Source organism: Ursus maritimus, unplaced genomic scaffold (genome assembly GCF_017311325.1).
Source record: "Ursus maritimus isolate PB19 unplaced genomic scaffold, ASM1731132v1 scaffold_21, whole genome shotgun sequence".
NCBI lineage: Eukaryota > Metazoa > Chordata > Mammalia > Carnivora > Ursidae > Ursus > Ursus maritimus.
Genome location: NW_024424564.1, coordinates 39,779,165 through 39,806,070, shown reverse-complemented (window position 1 = coordinate 39,806,070; position 26,906 = coordinate 39,779,165). Strand labels below are relative to the sequence as shown.

The 26,906-nt window shown below is 50.1% G+C and overlaps 1 protein-coding gene across 2 annotated transcripts in view; it reads right to left on the bottom strand.

Annotated features, from left to right (window-relative positions):
- CHST11 (carbohydrate sulfotransferase 11) overlaps positions 1-26,906 on the bottom strand; it is a 250,194-nt gene that overhangs the window by 107,826 nt on the left and 115,462 nt on the right. For both annotated transcript variants that reach the window (XM_040637403.1, XM_008705671.2), the window contains exon 2: positions 25,724-25,809. In XM_040637403.1, coding sequence (XP_040493337.1) covers positions 25,724-25,809 — 86 coding nt within the window. The remainder of the gene's footprint in view (positions 1-25,723; positions 25,810-26,906) is intronic.

Genomic DNA, 26,906 nt, shown 5'->3' with positions numbered 1-26,906 from the left:
CAGCCAGGTCTGGGTTACAAAACACAAGTGGTGAAACAGAGTCACCCAACCAAACCCCAAACATGGGGGAGACCTGTCTTGACCCCTCAATGAGGTGGCCTCGGGGCTGGTAGAGGGCCCTGTCACAATCGCCCAGCAAATATGTATTTGACATATAAATAAAATAACCCCAAGAAGTTGCAAGAGTGAAAACACAGAGAAGCAGAATGGAGGAGAGATCCTTGACAAAGAGGTCGGGAAACGGGACAAGATGTGCAGGGCGTATCGCTGGGGATGAATGAGGGGCATCTCCAGTTCCCAGCGGAGACCCCGGCGGTTCTGGGAGACCTGGGGCTGGACCAGCACCTCTTCCCTCGCCTTCCCTCTCTTGGGCTGTAATCCAGTCCCAAGTAGCTAATTCCACCTGATGATATCTGGATTCCCAAGGAAGACGCCATCACCTTGGAGATCCTGGATAATCGAACACCAGCCATCGGATCACAAGCTGCCTTTCATTCCCTGAGTACCTACTGTGCGCCTACTGTATGCCAGGGATTCATGTATATGGTAGGACAGAGGCTGTTATCAACAACACGGATACGGCCCTGTCCTCACTGAGCATGAAAGTTAGCGTCCATCAACTAATGGCCAAATAATTATTCACTGTCACGGTCTCAAAGAATTTGGAATCCACACTCCAGAAAGACAGGGATTTGTGTCTGTTTTCTTTGTGGATATGTCCCAAGTGCCTAGAACAGAACCTGCCCCAGAGCAGGGGCTCAGTAAATCTACGCAGAATGAATGAAGTGCCAGAAGGGAAAAGTGAAGGGTGTGGTAAGAGCATGCGATGAGGGGACCTAAGCTAGTTGGGGCACCAGGGAAGGCTTTCCCGAGGAAGCCACACGAAGTGGGTAGGAGACCGCACGGGCGCTCCGGGGTGAAGGAAAGTGAGCTGGGGAGGGGATGGGAGTGTCAGAAGGACTGAAAAGCCCCCCCTTGGGTGTGGACAGGGGCAGGCGGGGGCCAGAGGGGGCAGAGCACCCCAGTCAGGGATGCTTCTGAAGCCTGCCCGCCCCCCCCCCCAAAAAGAAATCCCAATTAAGACAGCAGAGGGAGGGGCGCCTGGGTGGCACAGCGGTTGGGCATCTGCCTTTGGCTCTGAGTCCCACATCAGGCTCCTCGGCTGGGAGCCTGCTTCTTCCTCTCCCACTCCCCCTGCTTGTGTTCCCTCTCTCGCTGGCTGTCTCTATCTCTGTCAAATAAAATCTTAAAAAAAAAAAAAAAAAAGACAGCAGAGGGAGAGACGAAACGTGCCGCTCCTCCCTCGCTGTGCTTTCTTCCCCTTCCAAGGCCACTAAGTAATTAAAAATCAGTTGATGACATATACCCAGAGAATAACGTATGCTTTCTTTTAATTGTTTAATAGAAGGCAGTGAAGAAAGCATGAATTACTGCCCCACATGGGATATTTGTCAAGAAGAAGGACGAGCCAAGACCGGTTGGTGCTCACATCGAACTTGGGAGCAGCAAAATATTTCAAACTTCGGAAAGAGAGTGCAACACAAAACAGAAGGCGGCCCCCACCTCCGGCTGCCCGGCAAAGCCCCGAGGCTTTCACGGCATTTACGCACTCACTCTTGATGGAAGGGCTCTCCTCCTGCCCACCAGTGGTCACGCTGGGAAAAATGAGGGATGGCCTCAGCCTGACAAAGCCGATGATAGAAGAGTTTCCCAGGCCCCAGATAACCACGGTTTCCACACCCCCGGTCTCACTGGGAGGCCCACGGCTGGTGGCACCTACACTTCCCGCTTGCAGGGAAGCCCCTTAATGTCACCCATTGCTTCAGTGTGCTGGGAAACGGGGGGGGGGGGGGGGGGGAGGGGCAAGGAACAGCGGGCACTGTGTGCACAGCACCGTCACCAGCCCAGCTCAGGATGCAGATGGAGGGTGACCGAGGGACCGGGGGTCCTTTCAGAGAAGAGCCCCCACGAACATGGAAGAGAACTGAACAATTTCGTCTGAGCAAACGGAGAGGCTAGGGGACCAAACGGAGCAGACCATGGGGTGGTTTCCAGACCTTCTCCCTCTCCCCTAACCAGTCAACTCCAACCCCTTGTCAATTTCCGACATTCCCCAATCAGGGAATCTTTGAGGTGCGGTTCTGGGGCCCTTCACACCTAACAGCACATTCTTGGAAGACCAGACTCCCTCTTATATTTAGCACTTCTCACCTCCTTCAGCTCAGCGCTTCCCTTGCACAGCATTCCACCTGAGCTGGGGGAAGTCGCTCTAGAGAGTGACTTGGGGGCAAAGACTTGGTTGTTTTAAATCCCAGGCTTCTGCACTGAGCACGCAGTGGGCACCCGCTAAGGAAGCAGAAGCCTCACCCCTATCTCTCTGCTCATGCTGTGTCCCCCCCTTCCAGCTCCCATCATCAACCCCAAGGCTCTCTGTCCTGCACTTGCCGCACACACCACGTTCCCAGGACGGAAGAAAGAAAGAAGCTGGAACCGGGAGCCCTTGCAATCTCCCAGACACAACTTTCCCCCCAACAGCTCTTGCTGTGGGCACCCCCGGGAGTGGGTTTTAATGCAGTTTGCTGTGTGACCTGTGCCTGCATCTGTCCTCCCTCGGCTCCACCTGAGAACCCACCCAGACAAGAATTCTGTGCAAGGAACTTGAATAAGGGATGCTCCCGGGAAGGCAGGGGTACGACGTGAGAAGTCACCCCCTCAGTGCCATGCTCTGCTGTCACCACCTTAAGACTCCTAATTCCTAATAATATTTTAACCAGAGGCCCCACACATAACGTAGCCAGTCCCAGGAAGAAGAGAGGAGAAATGAGGAAGCCCAGCAAGGATATAATTTCTGGCTTAATGCTGGTCTTGCACCCAATCCTTGGGGGACCTCAGGAGCATGCTTTTAAACTCCTCTGAGCTTGTGTGACTTGAGGTTAAGGGCTGCCCAGGAAGAGGTAAAGTTCCTCGATTCTTCTTCATTGCTGTGCAGGGAAGGAAGCAACTCCAGTGGCCCAAAGGCAGCCTCGGAAGCAAGTTACAGGTATGGCCATAAAACCCAAGCACATAGAAGCTGGAGGATGGGCGCCCAGATAGCAGAAAGGGGACCGGAGGGGGTCTGGGCAGAGCGCCTACAGTATCCACGACTGCTGTCGATAAGGTTACTTGAGTTGAATTATCAGATGCAAAATATGAGGTCTAAAGAAGAGCGGCTGACTTGCCCTAGGTGACCCGACCGAAAGGGATTTCAATGAAGCAACAACCTTCCAAAGACAGACGCTGTCATCTCTCTCTCCCCGCCAGCCAGGGCTCATAAATACGCCGCCGTGAACCCGCTTCCCCGCCTCACCCCGCTGCATCTTCCCACATTTGGTTAACAGTATCCCAGATTGAGCAACAAATTGATTCTTAACACTCTCCAGCAATCTGCACACATCACGTCGCAAATTTCCATGAATGCCTCCTGCTAGCCATGTTGCGTATCTACTGGTGCACACAACCCCGGGGCTCCCTGGGGTCCCCAGGGACCCTTCTTTTCAAGCTGAACCCAACTAGGAACCCGTTTCAGGAGAAAGCCATTCTTTAGGTCAGACCTAAACTGTGGGGTGCAACTGCTTACATAAGTTGCCTAACTATCCAGGTGGGTCCATTCTTCCACATTTGGGGTGTCAATCTTGATTAAAATTCCTGATCTAAGTGAAGTGTAAGCTTTTCAAAGAGACAACAGCTCTCTTTACCTTGAGATGTTTTAAGGAAAGAAACTAAAATGCGGGGGGGGGGGGGTCACATGCATCCACTTCTATCCAATTTGCTTTAGTAACTTGATACAGCTTTCCATCTGCTTTGCCCATTTTTGCCCCGAGGAGGAGAAGCTGTCAGCTTCTCTCTTGGAAGGCAATTTACCAAGCTCGCTGATATTCTCCTGTCTCTTCTTTCCCCTTTAGCCTGACTTCTCAGATTTCATTTCCAGCCAGTTGGTGGATTGTATTTCTAAGCTTGGATGCCACAGGCTCGGTTGGGGATTATCATCATTTTTATGGTTGTAACAGCTAACATTTACTGAGTATTCACCACCTGCCAGGAATTGTTTTATGCATTTAACATAAATTAACTCATTTAATCTTCACAGCAAACCCTATGAAGTGGGTACTGCCATTATTCCAACTTTACAGATGAGGTAACAGTGGCACAGAGAGGGAAAGCAACTCACCCAAGGCCACACAGCTAGAGGAGTGGTCAGAAATCTAAGATGGTCCCTGTTGATCCCTGCCCACCCTGGTATGCATGTCCTGTATAATCCTCTCCCTTTGGTGTGCACAGGACCTGGGCATATCATGGACTGTCACTCCAGTGGTTCCATTACATTTTAAGGCAAGGGCAAAGGGATTTTGCACTTGTCATTAAGATCCTTAATCAGCTGACTGTGTGTTAATCAAAAGGGATGCTCTCCTGGATGGGCCTGACCTAATCAGGTATGCATTTTAAAGATGAACTCAGTCAGACTCTGAACTCAGACAGACTCTCCTGCTGGCCTGGGAAAACCAAGTTGCTGTGATTTGTACAGCTACAAGGAAATGAGCTCTACCAATAACCACGAGAGCTTGGGAGGAGACCCGAGCCTCGCCTCGCAGCGGACCCCAGTCCTGGAAGACACCTGGATTGCTGCCTGAGCAGAGGACCCTGCTAGGCCTGCCCAGACTCCTGAACCATGAAATCTGTGGGATACTCAACGTGCGTTGTCGTAAACTGCTAAGTTTGTGGCGATCTGCTAAGCACAACAAATAGAACTAGTAAGGGGCAAGCCTGGGCTACAAACCACATAGCCTGGCTCTAGACTTCTCACTCGTAACTACTTTCCATTTTGCCACTCTAGATCTGGGACCTCAGGTGGATGAAAAAGGAGTCACTGAGTAGACTGGTCAGGAGACTCTGCTCTTATGAAGCTGGGGGTGTCTCATTCTCACCCCATCTACCCAGCACCCATGATGCTTCAGGAACTACGGGAGGTAGAAAGCAGGCACAGAGGCAGCCAGCATGGAGCCTAGCATCCAATGGGGAAGGAGACAGAAGACAAATAGCGACAATGATAACAGTAATAATTACAGTACGCAAAGGGCTATAAAGAAGTAAAAGCGCTAAGGGAACGTGTAGCAGGTCCTAGGGAGCACCCTGGCCTGTGTCTGAGTAGGAATCAATCAAGCAGAGGTGAGGAGAGGGGGAAGAGCTTTCCAGGCAGAGGGAACAGCATGTACAAAGGCCCAGTGGTAGGAAAACGCAAGTATGGGGAGAACTAAACCAGGTCCCGCATGGCTGGAAGGGAAAGAGGGTCCTGAGCTGGCCGCAGAGGCCAGCTTCGTTGGAACGACACAGCTCATTATAGAGGACACAGACCCTCTTCCACAAGAGCAGTTCATGCCACATGACCCCAGACAATGGAAACACATTTCACGGAGCACTGGCGGCCCAAAGTCAAAAATCACTGCTTTCTGAGAAGGAAACTGGAAATGCTTTCAGACTCAACAAGCCCTGATGGGCTCATGTCATGATCATGGCACCTGAACATAGAAATCCTTTGCCCTCCGTCTTTTCTTGCATGTAAAAACACAGAGATGGTCTCAACATGTGCGGTCAGTGGGCTGTGAGAGGTGGGGAGCCACCTGTCAGCACGTGTCAAGCTGGAGATAAGGCCCCTCGAGGAAACTCAGGAAGAATGGGACATTTGGCATTAAGCAAAAGAGCGGCAGTCTCCTGACCTTGGGCTTACTGGCAAGTGTTGGGGGCCTGACATGCACAGCCTCCAGCCCTGAGTCACCGTAAGGGGAGCGGCACGTGTCCCAGGACTCTTAAGAGCCTTGGCAGATGGAGACTTAGAGCACTGTGCCAGGCAGCAGTGAAGAGAGTAAGGGCATGAGATGGTGGGCGGGGGGGCAGGGGTCATCTCTTGCTGCTGTCACTTGCCAGCTGTGTGACCTAAAGCAAGTTATTAGCCTCTCGGAGCCTTGGCATCATCATCTGTCACATGGACTTTCTATGTTATAGGGTTGTGATGATTCAAATAAAGTATAGAAAACACCAGATTTGTACCTGGAACAGAGAAAGTGTGCAAGGAAACGTTAACAACTAGAAACACTGCTGCTGCGACCATCACGGCTATATCACCATCATCACTGTCATCATCATCATCACGGTCACGGTCATCACCACCACCAGCCGTGGCGTATCCTCTCGAGTACAGAACTGGCTTAATGAATAAGCTTATAAGCTTTATCTGCCACGGTCTGAGAAATTGGAGTTAAGGATGCATTAAATACTCGGGAAGGACAGAAAAGTCCCCCTCCCCGCAGGGCCCCAAATACTGGGAGTGTTCCATTCTTGGTGGCCATGGCTGTGGCAGAGAATTCAAGTCCAAGGTCAAGGAAACACACTGTAATTTTGTCCACCTCACTGGTGCTCTGAACCTGGGCTCACTAAATAATCTGTTGATTGCAGTCTGGTGCCCTAATTGGTCTGACTCCAGAGAGAGGACGTGCTGATGTGCTAATGAGAATATTCCAGTCCTTGTGGCAGTTACAGTTTGATTTAAATTAATAAACTGGCTTCTCGTTTATTTTTTTAAATCGCAGGGGAAAAAGCCTATTCCCTGGGGCGTCTCCAAGGAAATGTTGCATTTGCATCCACAAATATATTTCGACCACTCTTTCGGGGCTCCCCAGGCCAGAGACGGTAATTAAGAAAAACACAAAGCATTCGTGTATGCTTCCCAAATGCACAGAACGCTTTCACACCCATTTTTTTCATTTGCTCTGCCTCAATCTTATAAAGTATTACACTTCTCCTTGTTTCTCAGGGGTTCGGTGAATGCTGCTTTTAAGGTTAACATGAATAGACAAAAGTTCTGGTCTTTTAAAAAGAAGTTGTTAGTGACATAATTGTAAGAGGGGGTGTTGGTTAGAATGAATTGTACAGAAGGCTTTATGAGGTTTTAAAAAAGCTTTTCTTATTAAATAACTATAAAACTTCACCAAAATAGCTCAAACTAACTTGGGAGAAGGCCAGTCATAATTAGTGGAAACCCAAAATGCAGAATATTTTTTTAAAATGCACTTTTAATATGTGAAGTCCACATAGTAAAAAAGAACCCAAGCTAATAAAGCATCTGTGTCTTTCACAAACAAACAGGACTCCATGAATTGGGCTGGTGTCCTTAAGGAGGGTAAACAGTCCTGCTCTGCGAGCTTGAAGGAGCCTCGTACGCTCACTGGGCCTCGACTTCTTCGTGTGAAAAGAAATCAGCCACCAAGGAATAGGACTGGATCATCTCCAGGTACCTTCCAGCTCTACAAGACTCGTCTTTTCTAATTATGTTCACACTATTAATTTGCTCCTCAAATTCCTTCTTCACAGTGAAGATGGGGGAACGGCTATGTAGTCTAAATTAGCAGGGTTCAAATTAATGAGCTTTTACCATCTTCCAGGTCGATCTGGAGATGAACAAAAATAGAAAAAGAAATGAGAACTAGCAGCGCTTACCCTGACACAGAATCGCGGGTTCACCCGCTCAATTTCTGCTCCCGGGGTGGCTGCTGAATGGAAGCCTGAGACAGGCAGCTCAGGTATTTCACTTTTTCCAGAAAAAAAAAAAAAAAAAAGCATTAGTCAGCCGCCCATTTGTCCAACAGTAGAGAGTTAAAGGATGACCCCTGGGGTCTCTGAAGAGCATGGAGACAGGCACCCCTCCACCCCGCACCGGGTGGAAGGACGGATGTTGTTGGAAGTTCAACCCATTTTCCAGAACGTTCGGGAATCTCCGATTTCTCATCCCGGGAAGAGGTTATTTCAGCGGTTTCAAAGGTTTTGTGTCGCTGCTTAGAACAAGGTTGGGTCTAATAACTACAAAAGCAAAGGCTGATTCTTTCCTGGATGTTACAGACAGAACTGCGTCCTCCCCAAATCTGTATGCTGAAGCCCTAAGCCCCAGTGGGACTGTATCTAGAGACAGGGCCTTGAAGGAGCTAATCCAGTTTAAAAGAGGTCATAAGGATGGGGCCCTCATCCAACAGGAATTGGTGTCCTTAGAAGAGACACCGGATCCCTTTCTGCCCTCTCTCCCCTCACACGGAGAAAAGACCATGAGGGGCGGGTGGCTGTCTGGATGCCAGGAAGAGGCCTCACCAGACGTCGACCCGGCTAGCGCCTCAATCTTGGACGTCCAGCCTCCAGCAGAAACGTCTATCATGGGAGGCCTCCGCTCTGTGTGGTGTTGTGGTGACAGCAGCCCTTGCTGACAGCCCTTGCCCTCGCTGAAATCGAGCACCTGCTAGTACCAGGCCCCGGGCTGAGGATTCTAGGTGCGGCGTCCCATTTCATTCTCACAGCAGCCACATGAAGGAGGTACGATCATGACCCTCGCTTTACGTGAATTACTGGCTATTTAGTTTGTTCTTCATGCCCTCGCCCCCTTCATTCACTTATTCGACAGACATGCGGCAAGCACCACACTTTCTACACAGTAAACGGCTTTGAGTCCGAAGGCGGCCTATAAAGGACACCAAACGCACGGTCCACGTGGCCTGGCTGTGACTCGGAGACCACACGCACTCAGTCTTGAGTGACCGGGGAGTCTGCCTCTTACCTCCAATCTTCCTTGCTGCGACAGCCTTTTCATACCTATTGTTTTAAACCACCTCCCTCCTTTTTCTTCTCCTGCCAATTATGTACTGACCCCTTTTCAGGTCTCAAAATTGAGGTTTGCGCGTAATTGCTCTGACAATTCCCTCAGTGTCGAGGCCGAGACTGAGTGCATCTTAATGAGATGCGTAATTGCTTAGCACAGTGCTTTTTATTCACTAACCAGGCTGCGATTCAGCTCGGCAATTCATTTACCACCCGTCTTCCCTCGATAAAGGCTTCAGGTTCCCCTTCTCCAGCCTGAGACATTGAGAGCCAGCATTGTGCTTCTCTGGAGCCCCCATTCATCACAGTCGTTTCGCTCGTTTGCGATTTCCAGAATGGAGATCAATTCGCGCCCCACGGAAGGCATGTGTTGCTTGAGACCCATCTCACGGTAGTGAAGGGGAGCTTTCAGAGGGCGGTGCTTTTCTCCTATCCCGAAACAAGATGCCCGTAACTGAAATTAAATAAGCCTTTCCCGACTTCACCGCGCAACCGCAGACGGGAGGGCTGGTGGCCAGCACCCAGCGTCCGACACCACGTGCACGGCTATCTACGAGCGGCGGCCTGGACCAGAACTGTACCCCAGCGGCAAAATGTGAGTAACCACATGGGGCTCCTCGTCTGCACCATCACCTAAGACAGATTATTCCCATCTTTCCAGGTGACAGACCTGAGCCCTGGGAGCCTGCATGACTTGCTCAAGAACACCCTTTGCGGTGGGGTGAAGCTGGGACTTGAACTTGGGGCTTCTTGCTCTCAGCCTTGTGCAAAAGGCTACCTGTGGACCAAATCCAGCCGCATCCCATCATTTATACATTGTCTAGGCTGCCTTTGCCCTGCAATGGCATAGCTGACCTGTCACAACAAAGACCTGCAACGCTCACCGTCAAGGAAACGTGTGGACCTGTTCTAGAATTTAAGGAACCGACTTGGTTTAGCACTTTAGAATGCTTCAGCAGAATGAGGTGGCTTTCGGGTGCCTTGGCTCTTAGTATGTGGTCAACCCTGGAGTGAGCACTGAACTAGAAGTCAACAGACCCTGCTTACAGTTGTGGCTGTACAGTGACCTCCTACTAGGCGCCCAGCGTTGCTCTAAGCATTTTACCACCATATCTTCATTTAGTCCTTGCAACAAACCCCTGAGGCGTGTACTAGGATTATCCCTACATGGACAGATCAGAAAACCAAGGCACAGAGAGGTTAAGTAACTTGCCTGAGGCCCCCCAGCGAGTGCTGGCAGGGCTGTGTGCTCTACACCAGCACACCCTACTCCCTCTTCTAGCCTCGACTTTACAGTGTAGCCTCATTTCAGTTTATTAAGAGCTTGCTTTGGGGGACTGAGTATTCTGAGCTTCCTTCTCTTTCCATCTATAGGGCGTGATTTTCCATGAGGCCAGGCTTTAGGACGATCCTTGGAGAACACTGGAGGCATTATGTTACCATGAAGGAAAATCTTGACCAACAGAACACTGTAAAGTCCAAATAGGTCTTCAGTCCTTTTCTTTAATGTACTGACTAAACATAGCGGGAGGACCGCCCACCCACAGGACCCCGTCAACGAAACAGAGATCTGATGGAAGTTTCAGGTGCTGTGTATGGGTGTCGAAGAGATGCTTACGAATTTAAGGGCTTGAGCTCCATCCCAGCCTGTCCCTGGAGGGGAGAGGGAGCCAAAAAGAGCCAGAGCCTCGGCCAGCAGGGTGCCTGGCTCACAACTTAGATATGCTACCTATTTTCACAGTACTTCATGCTCGTAGCAACCTTTGGAGAAGGCAGTATCGCCGTCAGCACTATTCCCACTTCTCACCCCCAGCAGACCGCTGCTAGATTCCACTTTCCTAACGTCACCAACCCAGCATCTTCCTGGCCTCGCTCAAACCCTGGACGGGGGAGTTCAGGGATTAGTCTCCTACTGGCTGCTGGAACATATCGCCGCAAAATCGGCAGCTAAAGCCAACACAAGTGTATTCTCCCCCGGTTCTGGGGGCCCCAGGCCCTGGGATCGAGGTGTGGGCAGTTCCTTCTGGAGCCCACGTGCTTTCCTTGGCTCATGGCTTGGGCCTCACATTACCTTGACCCCTGCTTCCATCGTCATCCCTTCTCCATCTCTTACCTCCCTCGTGATTACCCTGAACCCAACTACAAGGATCTTCCCTACTTAAAATCCCTGACTTGCCCACAACTGCCAAGTCCCTTTGCCATGTGAGGTAACCTACCCACAGGTTCCAGGGATTAGGATGTGGACATCTTTTGTGGGGCTGTTCTGTCTACCACAGTTCAGGAGGCAAGTAACTCCAGGCCTTGGGCTGTGAATGCCCCTGGGTCAAGGGCAAAGTTGAGGACAGCAACGGAGAAGAAGAACGGTTGTCTGTTCTGGTTCCCTTAACCGGGTTCAGCAGCCCCGGCTGTACGTGTTTACCATCGAGGCTGGCTTCACTTTTATCCCCCAGACAGATCCTTTCCCCAGGCCATGATTAAGGTGCCCCCCCCCCAAACTGCTGGCTGTAATCTATGGATTTTCCCAGGATTCCACTGTGTAAAGCCTGAGATCAGAAGTACAGCTACCTTCCAAGATTTGCACTGGATTTGGACATTGCTATTTAGCAAGTTAAATTTGAACATCCAAACTGATAAAGACAAGCAGGGTTTCTTAGGCTCAAGAAAGCCTGCACCGGGTGCACTAATTGGATAACGAATGGCAACAATTTGCCAGGGGCTGTTTTTGGCAAGGCCTTATCTTCACAAGATGCTTATCACTTCTTCCGCCCCCCACCCCCAACGACTGAGTTACACCATAGTACCCTGGGGAGGGAGACTCCGTTATCAATTGCAACTGACTCATTCTGCTAGCTCCTGGTTCTTATTTCAAGATTACCTAGGCTTGAATCCCAATATATATATATATTTTTTTTTTAGCAAAAAGAAAACTGCAATGTTATATGCTCTTCTCTGATAAGACAATGAACAAACCAACCAACACAGTAAGCTCATTTTGCCACTTGCTCAAGAAAAAAAATGGCACTTTGCTTGGGAGCGGGAGGTGGGGGGCAGAAATCAGTTCCTCTAGATCCTTCTCATTAAGAAAGGAATTGGCAAGTTATCTCTCCTGTACCGATCTCTTAAGATCTCAGTTTTGAAGAGAGCGATGAATCAGCCCATTTTTTGGCACTGGTTAAAGGCATGTTGGAAGAGAAGGCTATTGACTAACAAGAGGTTTGGAGATTATCTGTGGATTTCTATTTCTTATTCAATCCCTTTCCCCCAGGACCATGAATAATTGGATGTCAGCTGCTTCTGAACTCCCCTAGTATCTGCCAATTCCTTTAAAAAGTCACATTTCTTTTCAGACACCAGCTCATTTATCCTGTAAACTGGAGGAAAACCTACTGAGAGCCGAGGCTGAGATTCTAAACGGAGATTAACCACTCTGCGAACGAGAGAGACCCAAAGCAGAGAGAAGGTGGAGATGCTCTTTGTGAGCCAGTCTAAGTGGTGACAAATACTTTTGAGGGACATGTCCCATGACAGCCTCCTTATTTCCAAATGTCATTCTAGCATGTAATTTCCCTATGAAAGGAGATAGGACTTTCAAGTTGCTCCATGAGTCCTGGAACGAACGTGCTCTGGGAATGATAATCACAGAATTACAAGGCTGTGGATGGATGGGCTCACTTATTAGCTGAGGCACCGGCGTTCTCAGATTCAAATCTGTCCCTCTGCAAAGATTACAAGGTGTCCCTAGTTAATGGACTTCCAGGTTGCTCTTGAAAAGTGGAACCCAAAATGTTCCGCCTGCAAAATCCAACAGCTTGGTGTGAGTTTAATTCCTCAGCCTTGGCGACAAGTGAGTTTGGGGGATGAGTTAATCATTTCCTACAATTCCCTCTGTTTTTATTTTAATTTTATTTTAACTCAGCTACTGCTGGTTAAACAGGTCCCTTCCGAAAGAAGAATGAATCGGGGAGAAAACTGCAGATGGTCACGTGCCTCGGCAGGGAAATGCTCAAAAAAGGAACACCTCAAAGCAGCCTCCCAGCTCTTAAACCCATGCAACGACTCCCCTGCAATTTCCCGGTCTCAGGCACCATCTCTGGCCTGAGCAATCCTGTTCCTGGTTCAAGGATACTCTGTTGACTCGTAAGGGGGGCTGCGTGAGGTTCTGCGAGAGGTCTCGAAGCATGGAAGCAGAGAGAAGTCACGGGCTCTGGATGCAGGTGCACAGAGCCCCCATCATCCTTGCTCCCATCACCGCCTCCTGCCCTGGACCTGGCTTCCCCCAGCTGTGCCTGGGGAACCTGCAGTCTTCACCGCATCGAGTCCCCGCTGACCAGCAACTGAGGGCAGGCACGCAGCCAGCTCCTTTACGGACGCTCACGCGAGCAGTGGGTTTCACCTCTACTTCAGGACCAGGGAACTGAGAAGCAAAGACGTTCAGGTGATCCGTGTAGGCCAAGAAGCTCTCCACCAGCTGAGCCAGTAGAGGGGGCCTGCTCCCCGGAGCCAGGGGCTTCGGAGCTGGATTGAATCGTGGCTCTGCAAGTCCTCTACTTGCCCAGATGGCCCTGCTCAGGTGACTTTAAAGGACAACACCACCTCTCTGTGCCTCAGTCCCCTCGGCTGCAAACTGAGGAATGGTGCATTTGAAGAGCAGTAACAGGTGGTTCAAATGTGAGGAACTGTAAAAGTCACAGGGCAAGAGAAGCTTCTCTTCGGTCAGTGACTGCGACCCAGGCTGGGATGATAGTCAGTTTTGAAGGAAGAACAGTGGGGAATTTTAATGATGAAAACATAAAGGCAAAAAACCATAATGCTCGCTGGCACGTTTGACAGCATGAGTGCTGGCTACTGTCCTAGCCCTTGACACGAGTCAGTTCATTAGATTCTCAGAACGGTTCCAAGAGGCAGGTACTGCTGTTATCCCCATTACGCGGATAAAGACACGGAGGCATCCAGCATTTAGGAATCGACCCAAGGTGCCTCTGCCAGTAAGTATGGCTTTAAACCGAGGCAGCCTGATTGGGAGAATGCCAGGTTTTCACTGTACTATGTGGCCTCTTTACCTAAAGGTAAATAAATTATTCCCCACATTCCCGGCAAGGTGACTGAAGCCCCGGGATGTTGAGATATTTGCCCAAGATCCCACCACTGATAAGTGAAAAAAGGCAGAATTTCAACTCAGGACTTAGGGCTCTAAATTCCCTTCTCTTCCCATTAAACCACATTGTTTGGGATCTGTTGCATGTGGGGGCGAGGGTGATAGCGGAGGAGGACACCTAAAAACGTCATTTGCAGAAAAGGCTAGAGTGGGGGGTGGGGCGGGGAGGATGTAGGTGCCTACCTTGGGCTCCTCCTGCCTGTTTCTTAACAAAGTGAGGTCAGGAACAGCCCAATCCAAGAAGAGAACTTGGACTCTGGCCACCCAAGGGAGCGCAGCTCTGCTCCAAGCCCCGCAAATCCCCTTCACCCCAGGGACACAGCATCCAGGAGGGAGGGGGCTGCCTTTTAAAGGCACTGCAGTGGCCTTCCCTTCAGGGCACTTGCTCAAAGCCCCATTTCGTTTCTCCCTGAGTTGAGCGCATTAGGAATATCTAATGCCCCCAGAGGAACTGCAAGGCCGGTCCTCTAGCTAGCCCACCACGGGACTCCGGGTCCCTGCCATGGACGAGCACTCCATGCTGCACAAACACAGCTTCTACTTCCTAAGTTTTCAGAAAGCACAAGTGTGCCAGGCTCTGAGAGAGGTAAGGACCTCTCTGGTTTCCCCGTCTCCAAAGCCCATGCATTTGTCCCTAGTTATCCAATGCACGGGACCCATGCTGCTGCTGGGAGCCCCAGGGAGTGGGCTGTTTGCTCAGGAGGGTTCCCCAGTTCCACTCAGCAGGCTGAGGTGGGGGCGAAGGCTCTGCATTTCTGACAAGTCCCCAGGGGATGCCAAGACTGCTGGTCCTTGGACTTGGCTTTGAGTAGTAAAAGCCCAGAGCCTGAGCTTTGGGATCTGTTCAATATCCTTTGTGAGGCTCGGTGCAGCCCAAGCAGAGAACCCAAGCTTTAAAGATGGAGTTCCCTTTTCACGTGTAGAAGACAATCCAGCTAAACGGAGCTCTGTCTTCCGAGTGATCTGAACTTGGACTTGCTCACGTGTCCCTAGAGATCATGGGCGCCTTTCCGGCTTTTGTGTCTGGATAACAATAGCAGCAGCAAACAGCAAATACTCGTGTTGGCCTCACTGAGCGCCAGTCACCTTTGCCAACACTTCACGTGTCTGGATTCATTTAGTCCTCACGAGCAGCCCGGGAGATAGAGGCCAATATGACCCTCATTTTGCACGTGAGGAAACGGGCACAGAGAAGCTCAGCTCTCCCAAGTCGCACAGCTGGCAGGTGGTGGCCCTGGGATTCTAGCCCAGGCGGGCTGGTTGCAAGGCCCGTGCTCCTATCCACTTCTAGGCTGTGTGGCCTCAGACACGCCCTTTTTTCTCAGAGCTTTTCCCCAAACACCGGGACAGGACACAAGGCCTGGACCCAAACAAGCACTGAACTTGCCCAGCTCTCAAAAACGGAGCTCTGCACTGGCAGGACATCATTATATCCATGGCTCGATCTGCGGATATTCCTGTAGGGAACATGCTGGAGACAGAACAGACGGTCAGAGCAGTTTCTCCAATACTCAGAATGACTGCCAGACAGCATCTTGGCTGTTTTGTGGCTTTAAAGCCCTGATTTAAGATGAAGAAAAAGAAATGTTGCAAAAGGCCATTTTAGGCAGCACCGCGGTCTGCCCAGGCGTCACACCCGTGTGGTGTATTCCAGAATGGCCAGCTTCTTTCCAGGGCTGCCCAACACCTGCCAAGGCTGGGACAAGGCCAGCCTGGCAGTGCCTCCCAGCGTGGTAATGTAGATATCGAACAGCAGAAGATCAGCTGGAGGCCCTGGAGCTGCCGCAACTTTCTAGAAGTCAGGAGCCACGGAGGAACCCATTTTTCCACAAATCCTTGGCCTGTCTAACCAGAGGGGCAGGGGAGGATCAGACGCCCACCCAGGAGGGACGATGCTTTCAGTCCCTTGAAAGTTCGCATGTCCCGTCTCCTTTGCGGCTCTGTTAACTGAGCAGGGAGGGGGGAGCCAGTTGTCCCTCTGTGGGCCACCTCTCCTGTGCCCTGGCTCAGGCTGTGCTCACACCTAGTCTAGGTTAATGATCTGATCTGTCTACGCTCCTCCAGCATCGGGCGCTGAACTGAAATAGGATTTCATTCCGTAACGGTCGGTTTACTGGCCAATGCACCTGTCAAAGTATGTGATAACAGGGCAAGGTTCTTTGTCCTAAGAGTCCCAGGTTCTAGCAAAGTGCTATGCACAGAGCAGGTGTTACGGATTCCACTGTGTCTACCCTCATCCCCCAACACATACATTCATATGTTGAAGCCTAACCCCCAGTACCTGTGAATGTGACTTTATTTGGAAATAGGGTCATTGCAGATGTAATTAATTAAGATGAAGTCCTACTGGAGTAGGTGGCCCCTTGATCCAATAGGATTCAAGTCCTTTTAAGAAAGGGAAATTTGGATGCGTGTGCACGCACGCACAGAACACCTCGTGAGGGGGACAGTCGGAGACAGAGGGGACACTTTTCAAGCCACAGACAAAGGCTGCCAGCAAGCCACCAGAAGCCAGGCAAGGGGCAAGGAACAGGTTCTTCCTCGAGGCTCTCAGAACCAGCCAGCCCTGCCAACACTTTGATCTTGGACTCCTGGCCTCCGGCACCGTGAGACAAGAGGTTTCCGTTCTGTCAGTTGCCCAGTCTGGGGCCCTCTGTTAGGCAGCCTGAGCAAACCCGAGGAGGTACGCAGAGGGAGGGGAGGGAGGGGATCAGGGAATTTCAGCTCCATTTCACTCAATGCACATTGGCTGAGTGGCTACTTGTGCCACAGGCCATGGAAGAAGGAGGGAAGGAGGGAGGACAAGAGGTTAGAAACAAGCAGGGATGAGATGTGGACCAAGGATTGAGGGAGGGCAAGGTCTGGTTTGAGCAATCCCCCCACCCCACCCCTGCATTCCTTTCAGGCTGTGGCTCGCTTTCCCCAGTTCCTTCAAGCACCCAACCCCTGAACCTATTCTCTCCAACCTCCCACACTGACACATGCTGGCCTCCAGAAAGAATCTTACCAGATGCAAGTTGAGATGGAAAGGATCGGCACCCTTCTAAGCATCAGCCCTTCCACGGTACTTGTACGCAAAAATGTTTTTGGGGAGACACGAGGCATTGGCTTGGAGTCTTCTCTAGACCAGGGACCTCACTTGGCCCCAGGAGACTCCTGCCCCAGTCACCTCCTCAGCATGAATGTCCACACACCAGACTTGCTCAAAGCACAGGCAGGCCACTGCCTTCACTGCCCAAACATCTGCTGATGTGAGGCCCTCTTCAGTGCTGGCCTGAAACAGCGTGAACAAGACACAGCCCCAGCCCTCGGGGGGCTCAAGGCCTAATAACATCATTTCAGGCTAAGGGTCATGAATGAAGGAAATGTGGGGGTGGGGCAAGGGGGTGTATTAGAGGCCTGCACTGTCCAATATGGCGGTCGCCAGCCACATGTGGCTACTGAGGTGACACACAGCCAGTCCGCGTCAAGATGTGCTGTGTCAAATATACATCAGACTTCAAAGACTCAGTACAAAAACAAGCACGTAAAATATACATATATATGTATATACATATTTTTTTTAATCTTTAAGTAGGCTCCATGTCCCACGTGGGGATTGAACTCATGACCCTGAGATCAAGAGTCGCCTGCTCTACCTACTGAGCCAGCCAGGTGCCCAAGAACATAAAATATCTTAATAATTTATACTGACTACATGTAGAAATGATCACATTTTGGATATACTGGGTTAAATAAAATAGTATTAAAATGAACCTCGCCTATTCTAACTTTTCAAAATGTGGCTATAGAAAATTCCAAATTATATATGAGTGCTGTTTATTCCTGGTAGGCAGCACCATTCTGGAAGGACACTTAATCTGAGTTTGGGGAGGAAAACAAATCAGGGAGAGCTTCCCGAAAGAGGGTTCATCTGAGCTAATTAAAAAAAAAAAAAAAATCAGCATTGATTGAATAGCTTGTCATGTGCCCAGAACTTTTCATATTTTAAGATTTTATTTATTTGAGAGAGAGAGAATGAGCAGGGGGAGGGGCAAAGGGAGAGGGAGCAGCAGACTCCCCACTCAGCAGGGAGATCAAAGCAGGGCTTGATTCCAGGACCCTGAGATCATGACCTGAGTTGAAGTCAAAGGCTTAACTGACTGAGCCTCCCAGGTGCCCCTTTTCATATACTTTCTAATTTAATCTTTGATAACTGACCTGTTGTTATTTTGTTCCTTCTTTATTTTTTTTTAAAGATTTATTCGGCGGGGGGCAGAAGGAGAAGGAGAGAGAAATTTAAACACACCCCACACTGAGCGTAGAGCCCTGCGTGTGGCTGGACCCGGGACTCAATCGCATGCCCCCAAGATTATGACCCTCGAGGTCATGACCTGAGCCAAAACCAAGAGTCGGACGCTTAACCAACTGTGCCACCCAGACACCCCTTTGTTCCTTCTTTATAAACAAGGTCTCCAGTGCTAGAAAACTTGGACTGTTTGCCCGTGATCTCACAGTAATTAGTGGTGAAGATGGGGTGGAAAGCCTGCTCCCCACGAGATCTGCAGGCCAACTTCACTATCGGGAAGGAAGGGGGGGTAGGGGGCAGGGGACAATGCCCACCCCCACCCTGGTCTCTCCTGCAGAGAATCTGAGAACAAGCCAGGGCTTAGTTTCAGCCCTATGCATCCGACAAGGTTCAAATCCAATTGGTTGAGAAGCTGCTTGAGTTGTGCAATTTACAGAAAAATCAAATTATGTAGAGTCCTCTTATAATTGAGGGTAATTTAGGAAATAACTTTCTGAAAATGGCAGATTTTACAGCTGTGCTACCATTTGGAAATGACCGAGGTCATTTTGTCACTCGGATGCCCTTCTCTGGTTGAAAGAGGCCAGATTATAGTCACACAGACTGACACAGAAAAACCCCATGAGGGCACTGAGCTCACTACCTCAGTTTGAATATACTGGGTCCAAGTAGGCTTCCTGAAACAGAGCAACTGGCTCTAAAGATGGGCTGAGTGAGATGTGGATGAAGCCACATGCTTGAAGGCATCACAGTGCCACCACACAGAGAAGGGGGGTCTTAAATAAAGCACTTAAATAAGCACTTCACGAGGGACGGGGGTATGACAAACACAACTGCAGGAGACACAACTCAATGGCCCTATCTGCCATGTTCCAGGCCATAGGTTGAGTGTACAGGTACCCCCCCACATTCCCCCCCACGCACCCATGGCCTTATCGATCAGCATGCCCAGCTTCTTAATAAGAGTCAACCAGACACATAACATAAATCAAAATTTTTAGGAAGGGCTCACGATGAATAGCCAGTAGCTTTCAAGCAAGAGGAAATCATTCTATCTTACTATTATTCAACAAGATTCCAAGTGCAGCTGCAAAGTGTCAGCCTGTAGTAGAGGGGCCCCGCATAGCCCAGACCCTCTAAGAGAAGTCCCAGGTCTCCTAACTCAACTCAGACCATTGTTGGCTACTGATTAACACCAGCTCTTCCTGGGTACAATCGCAGGTGTTTTTTATACGTGATTTTGAAACTCACAAACTCCAAGACTGTATTATGTTCCTATTTTACAGATAAACCGACGCTTAGGAGGTCAAGTCATCGCCCCAGGCCACCCACCTGGGCTGGGATTCCCCAGCTCCTTCAAGCATCCTACTCTCTCCTCTGACCCAAATCGTGTCTGACGCTAGAGTCCCCCTCTGTCCTGGCTTGATTGGAAATCTGACCAGGGCGCCTTTCCTGGTTCAAAAGTAATAGAGCCACCGGTCATGGTGAAAGAGGCGGCCCACTATCCCTGGTTTTTGCATTGGGCTCGCTCATCTATTGTAACTTGCAATTAATAATGAAGCATTCTCCCAAGCACTGTGGGTAAGATCAAGTTCGTGTAATATTTCATCTTTGCCGGCCAGCTGCCGTTCTGCTAGGCTGATGGTAAGTAATATCTTTGCATAAGGAGCCAGTCCACAGCTAAATCAATTATTCCCTCCGTGGCTGGCAGACAGCTGTTGGGTCAAAACAAGATAATTGGATGGACTCGTCATTCACCAGGTGGTTGGTAATGAAGGGACTAACTGCCCAGAGTTGGGGGCTGTACAGTGTCTACTCTTCCCTGCCTTCTCCAGGTGTCCGACCATTAGCAGCAGTCTTCCCAAACGAAAATTCGGAAGGCTGGAGCTGCTCCTTCTGAAGTGCCCAGCTGATGCGTGGCATGGACGAGTCTGGGCTCTCCACGGGTCCAGAGCCCCGTGGCTCAAGTGTCCCTTGACACAGGGCCCCTCCCAAAACCCTGCCGGGGGCTCCGCCTCTTGGGTCTGTCCACACGGCGCTGGCGGAGTCTCCCACACGGAGGGCCTCAACTTCACGAAGCCGCCAATGGAGCGCGAGGGGTTGTGACCTCCGGGAGGCTGAGTGCTCAAAGCTGACCCAGGGCCTTCGTAAGAAACGACAGGGAGCAGCCTCGGTGTGAATGCTTTGAGGGGCTTTTCCAAAGATGGGTCATGTGAGAATCAAAGAATCAAAGAGTTTTGAACTGGAGGGACCCCTAGGGACCCGCCAATCCGGTGCTTCTGAACTCCGCCACCCCCCAGAATCACCGGGCAGTTCTAAAGAACACTGATGCCCCAGCCCTACCCCAGACCCACCAACAAAAGCAGACTCTCTGGGTGAGGCCTGGGCACTGGCCATTGTGTCAAAGCTCCCTGAGTGGTCCTCGTGGGCAGCCAGGGCTGAGAACCCCAGATCTCGTTCATTTTGTGGCAAGAAGGGGACAGGCCCTGCCTTAGAGAAACCCCACAGTTAACAAGTGGCTTGACTCAGGAGCAGCAGCTGGTTCATGAGTTGTACACTATCTCCTCTGGGCTCCTTGGGACCACCAATCCTGCCGGCGGGTAAAGACTACACCACCCACAAGGGCAGACGATCCAGCTGGCACCACCTTGCCCTTCCTGCCTTCCCTCCAACCAGCTCCCTACATGCTCCTCACTCCAGCCACAAACCCCTCACCATGCTCTGAACATGCCACGGACTATCCCACCTGGGGCCCACACTCCTGCTGTTCCTCCCCTCCCTGATGCTGTTTCCTCCTCCCTGTCAGGTGAAGCCTGATGTGTCTTCAAAGGCCTAGCTCAAATGCCACCCCCTCTACAAAGCCTCCCATTTGCCCTGTACCTTAAAGGGTTGAGTACTTATTCCCAATTCGCCCGTAACTGAGAAGCTTCTATTGGATAGCATTTATCATGTCCTACTACATACATGCCTCTCCTCCCCATGTATTTTCCCTCCATTTAGCCTATAAATGTGTGCAGAAGAAACAGTTTGGCAAGCATTGCTGAGAAAGCTATTTAGGTTGTGCCGGAAGAGCCCCCCCCAACCCCTCTTGGACAATTCAAGCTTTTATCAATCTAATCTTAACGGAAGACCCCGACTTCCCAATTTCATCACGATGTGCTATCCCACAGCAGAGCTCTTGAGGGCATTCCTGCTCAGCCCGGCCGCAACCAAGAGCCAAAGCCTCTCCAAATCCTAGGTTCAGGAAGCAGAACCCCAAACTTCAGTTGTTGATCGGACATCTGTGCATTCCACATCACTCCCCAAGCCTTGGCCCCTGACTGTGGGAATTTCACCACAATCCTGAGCACAACCGTCTCAGCTTGAGTCACTAGGGATGGGGACCTCAAAGCAGCATTTTTTTTCCACCTGGAAAACGTGAAGGGGTAGGCTCTCATGCTCCTACCATCTCGCCAGGTCAGATGGGCCCGGCGCTACCGTCTCGGAGCTATGTGATCTCGGCAAATGGCTTGGTTAACTGAACCGCACTTAACTTACCTAAAAAATGGGTTTCAACCTTCCTTTTCGGGTTGTTGTAAAGATTCAATGAGATATGTGCAGAAATGCCTCGAACAGCATGGTCTAGTAGAGTGAAAGGAGATTATACCTTCAATGAAGAGTAACTGTCCTTCCTTTCTCCCTCTTTCGATCCTTCCTCCTGGAGCCTACCTTACAGAGAGGTAAATCTACTTTAGCATATTGAAGACTGGGCCATCAAGGGGCCACCAAATAACAGATATTTGTTTTTTTCCTCCAAAAAAAATTTTTTTTTGGCCTCAAACAGCTCACCCAGAATATTGCTAGAGCCCTCAAACACGGACTGGCCCTCCCAGGCCCTCAGGAATGCCTGTCGACAGTTGGGCCTAGTGCACTCCTGCAAGGCTTCTAGACTGTGTTTATGAATTCCTGGTCAGCCCCTGGGCTGTGCATCTGTCTTCCGGGAACGCAGTAATCACAGAGCAAGGAGCAATGCTAAAGAAAGCACCAGGCAGGGCAGGGCTGAACCACATGAGTGATGCTGTGAAGATTTCAGGAACCCACGAGAGGACCAGGAGGTGGGCGAGGCAGAAGGACAAGCTGTCTCGCTCCCGCTGGCATTTGGGGGGCAATTATGCCCTATTAATGGCTGACGACGGAGCTCTGCCCTGTGAGTCTGAGCCGCACCAGGGCGGCCCGCAGATGCGCTCGGCCCACAAATATGCAGTTGGCAACTCCTGAACTTTCGGTGACTTGACACCAGCTGATCTGATCAGCAATTACATTTTATTTTGGGGCCAGGGAGACAGCAGAGAACTGGGAAAATTATAAGACATCAGAGCACAGTTTTTCTAAGAATATCAACCATAAACTTTTTTTAACCAGTTGTTGTTTTAGTGGTGAGGGGTTTGTGAGGCACTGAAATAAGAAAACCTTGGACACAAAAATCAGATTATAGCCGATTTCCCGCAAGGGAGTGTTTAAGCCTTTATCCAATAAAAATCTGGGTGTGATTCTGTTGTTTCGGAGGGGAGACGGGGTAATTCGTGCCAAGAGAACTTTGCTGGTGACAGTGAGTGTAGCATAGAGATAAATGGATTTATAGTCTGTCCTGGGTTTGAATCTTTACTCTGCTTCTGACTAGCTCTGTAGCCCCAGGCAAGCTGGGTAACTCTTGGCCTCAGCTCTCCCATTCGTGAAATGGGAGTGGCAGACCTCGTTTGGGGATTATAAGCATTCCATGAGATGTTTAGAAGCATCTAGATAACGTCTGGTCTACAGCACCAGTACATGGTTAACTAAGATGGTGCCTTCTTGCTCTAACATTGGTTTCTTATCTACAATAAACAGTTCCTGTTTTCACCATCATGTATCAAACCCAAATACCCAGTCAGCATAAGATGGGGAAATGGCAGCTCTAGGAGCAGTTTGGTTTCTAGCAATTTACAGGGTTTGTCATTTGCCTCGGTGATAACATCAGTCCAGGCTTAGCGGCTTCAGCAGCTTGGCTGGTAGGGAAACACAACAAACCACAACCATGCCCGGTCGGGCGCGGAGCTTGTACGTGTCTCGTGGACACAAAACTGAACCGAACTCAACCAGGCGCTTGCTTGCTTCTCTCCTCTTAACGCCCAGCCCACGGCAGCCCAAGTGGTCAGCAAGACAGTGTCTCCGAGAAGCACCACTGACTGTATTTGCGTGGGAATGGAACATAATTGCCGCTTGTAAAGGAAACCAGCCTAAGAAAAAACATCCCGGGCAACATCCCGAGGAAACGGGGAGATCTTCCTGTGGGGACATTTTCCTGGTTGCCAGAGAAGGGGGACAGACAGCTTGCCCACAACATTCTCGTTGAAGGTGACTCACCCACCTACGCCCTCACGAATGGCTCCCAGAGCTGCCTCTCCAGCCCCATCCTCCCTCCCAGGTCCTAGGTGGCTGCTAAAGGAGCTTCTCACCCAGAAAACAAAACAGCACCAGAAGGAAGAGATGACCTCTACCCATGTAGGTTGTCTCTCCTTTGGTGGGTTTACAAATGCACCAAGCTGGGTCTCCGATTCCAGTCCACTCGCTCACGACAGCCCTGGGATTACAAGAGGAATGAGACATGGAAGGCTAACCACACATGCCCAGCTCACTCTCTGGTGTCCAGAGCCTGGCACTAGTGATAGTGAAAAAATGAATGAACGAGTGAATGAATCCGAACAAACTCCATTGAAGGCACTGAGCAAAGTACATCTTCTCCTGCAAACTACAAGGCAGGTATGGTTAGCACCATGTTACAAGTGAGGGAAGGCCGTCTCGGGGGCTTAAATATCTTGCCCACACTCACGTAGCCAGGAAATGAAGAAACCAGGCTTTGAACCCATGTCTGACTCTGAAGTCAAGGCTTCCAATATGGAAACCACCCTCATGACCATGCTAATGACAAATGTTTACATAGTCCCTGACACATCAGAGTTATTTTATCCTCCCAACATTCCAGACACATGGACTCATCACGTATTCAAGTTGCACAACCAGTTGGAGGTGAGGTAGGGATGTGAACCCAGACTTTCTTTCTTTCAATCACAGATACTTGGGGGCACCGTCTATAGACCAGGCCGTGTTAGGTGTTGGCAATATGACAGTAAACGGCACAGACACTCTCCGTGGACTTCCTGTCCAGAGGGGGTGTCTACTTCAGAAATGAGTCCTCCCAGAACACCATATGCTGGCCACAGAATTTCTCCAGGAAAACAGTAGTGCTTTAGCAGCTGTATTTTGAAAGGGAAAATGACCTGAGAAAGAGCATGTCAACAAAAAGACAGGAATGGTTTGCATCTCAGTAGCCCGTACTGTTCTCAACATGGCTTACCAGAAATCCTATCCTTTGTCGAGGCCAGTTCTGCCTCTTCCTAAGGACAGGTATGCGAACATGCTAGGAGACTTGCCTATAATAATCAGATTATTTGGGCGCCAAACAAAACCCAAATATCACATTCCCTGCTGAGTCACCAGAGAACACAATAAGGAAACCTCAGGCAATGTGAGTTTGCAATTACCTGGCTAATCAGGCCTCCTCACACTAGAACTCCGAAGAGCAGCCGGGCTAACAGAGTAAATTCACCTGGTTGGGCCACCCATGATGCACAAACGCAGGAGTCCATTTTTCCAGAAGGGAGTGCAGGTGGGAGACAGATCTGTGGGATCAGAAAGTTCCCTTTGCGAGAGTTCAGGGGACGCAGCATCTTTGAGGACCATGCATCATCTTCCTCTACCAAGCACCACAGTCCACAGAAATACTAAATTAAGAATCTGATACAAAATAAAGCTCAGCAACTAAGGCCAAAGCAATACGTTTTTCTTTTCTCAACGGCAACCAAAGGTCAGACAATGGGCCACTCGTTGCTCACTTTCCAGTTCCTGGCATCGAGTGCTAATTAATGTTCCCGCAGGAGAACCAGCCTTAGAGTCTCCACATCAAGGCCCACACACACCACCGAGGCCATCGCCATGGTGACCAGGCCTCCTCCCTTGGCTCCTAGCTTTCCACAGGGACACATTTCCTTGGTTGGAGCTTATTTCGCTCCAAGAGAAACTCTTCGTAATCGAGCTCAATTTACCATGACAGTCACTTAACAAAAAGCGCCCCCACACACAGAATTGAGTCTTGGTAACCGGCTACAGTGAGATGGAATTCTTGAGGCATCTTGGACGTCAATGAACCAACGTGGGGGCAGGGTGGTAGGCTCATCCACATGGGAACCTTCTTCGGGGGTGCTGAGGGGACGCTGCCCAGCCGGCTCTATCATTTCAGAGCCCCACTGCTGGCACCTGGGACTATGTGGCTCTGAAACCTGAGAAGGTCGGAAAGCTTAGTCCAGCTGCACCAAAGCATTTCTCGAATTCTAAATGCTGCCTGCTAGAATTTCGGAGCCATTATACAGAGAAAGGGTGACCAAGAAAACAACCACTGAAGGTAAAATGCCAGGCAGTGCAAGGAAGTTTCAAATCCCCAAAGAACCAGATTTTGGAGTTTTTCATTCTCCCCTCCCCGCAAAAACTGATGCATGGAGACCAAGTCGAGAGAGCAAAAAGTTTCCAGGGCTTACCTGGGTTGGGTTGTAGAGTTCCTGCAGGGGGCTTCGAGACCCCTTCCGGCAGCAGATGTCCACACCGAAGGGGTTCCTCCGCATGACTGAGGAAAGAAAGTGAAGGCTCATCAGAAAGGAGCAACAAGGGCTTGTTGTCTGACAAAGAAAAAGGCACGGAGGTAGGTGGGGGAAGAAGAAACAGGTAGGAAAGGAAGAGAGAGAAAACTAGCTTCTAGCAAAGCTGCTGTGCCTTTATCCAATGGCGTATCTTCCTCAGCATTCAGGCATCTCCACACTCAGAAGGACATAAGTCATCTTAAACATTCTTCCCAGCAAGTTTTTAAGAAAATGAGGCATCTAAAACTCACCCAAATGAAGATACTTACAAGAGACAGCATCAAGGGTGTTCCAAGAAAGTGAGTTCTACCAGCACCCGGCTCGGTGATATATTTCAAACTCCCCAGCCTCCTCCCACAATGATCAATTATAACCTCTTATTCCTGCGCAGCCCCGCCCCACCACCTGGTTATGGCCTCGTGAGAACCGGGCAGGACCTCCCCGCCCCCCCAACCCCAGACCCGCTGGAGGGCTCTTCCCTCTGGCTAAGTCAGACACCCAGTCACCCCAAAGCCTCCTGTAAATTATTATTTTTAATGAAAATATCAGGTTGAGGCAGAAAGGACAAGGGTTTATGGTTGTAAACAGACAGAGGTAGCACTTACAAGTAAGAGGGGGAGGGGGCACCTGGGTGGCTCAGTCAGTTAAGCATCTGACTCTTGATCTCAGGGTTTTATTTAAAAAACATAAAAGAGGGAGAATTAAAGGAACTCCTCAAAAGCCAGTAGTTGTTTTTTTAAGCAATCTCTACACCCAACATGGGGTTCGAACTCACAACTCCAAGATCAAGCGTCACACCCTCCACCAACTGAAACTGAGCCAGCCAGGCACTCCCCCTAAGAACTATTTTTAAGTGCAGGAGTCTTTCTTTTTTCATTCTTCTTGTTCACAAAACACCCTCCTTCTGGGCAGTCCCTCCCAGAGCCTAGCACACAGTCACCTGTTGATAATTATTTGTTGAAGGGAGGGCGGCATGGAGGAGGGAGGAACGAATAAATGAGTGAACAAACGTCTTCTTCTCCCACGGGAGGCGATTTTCTTTTCTTTTTTAAAGATTTTATTTATTTATTTGACAGAGAGAGAG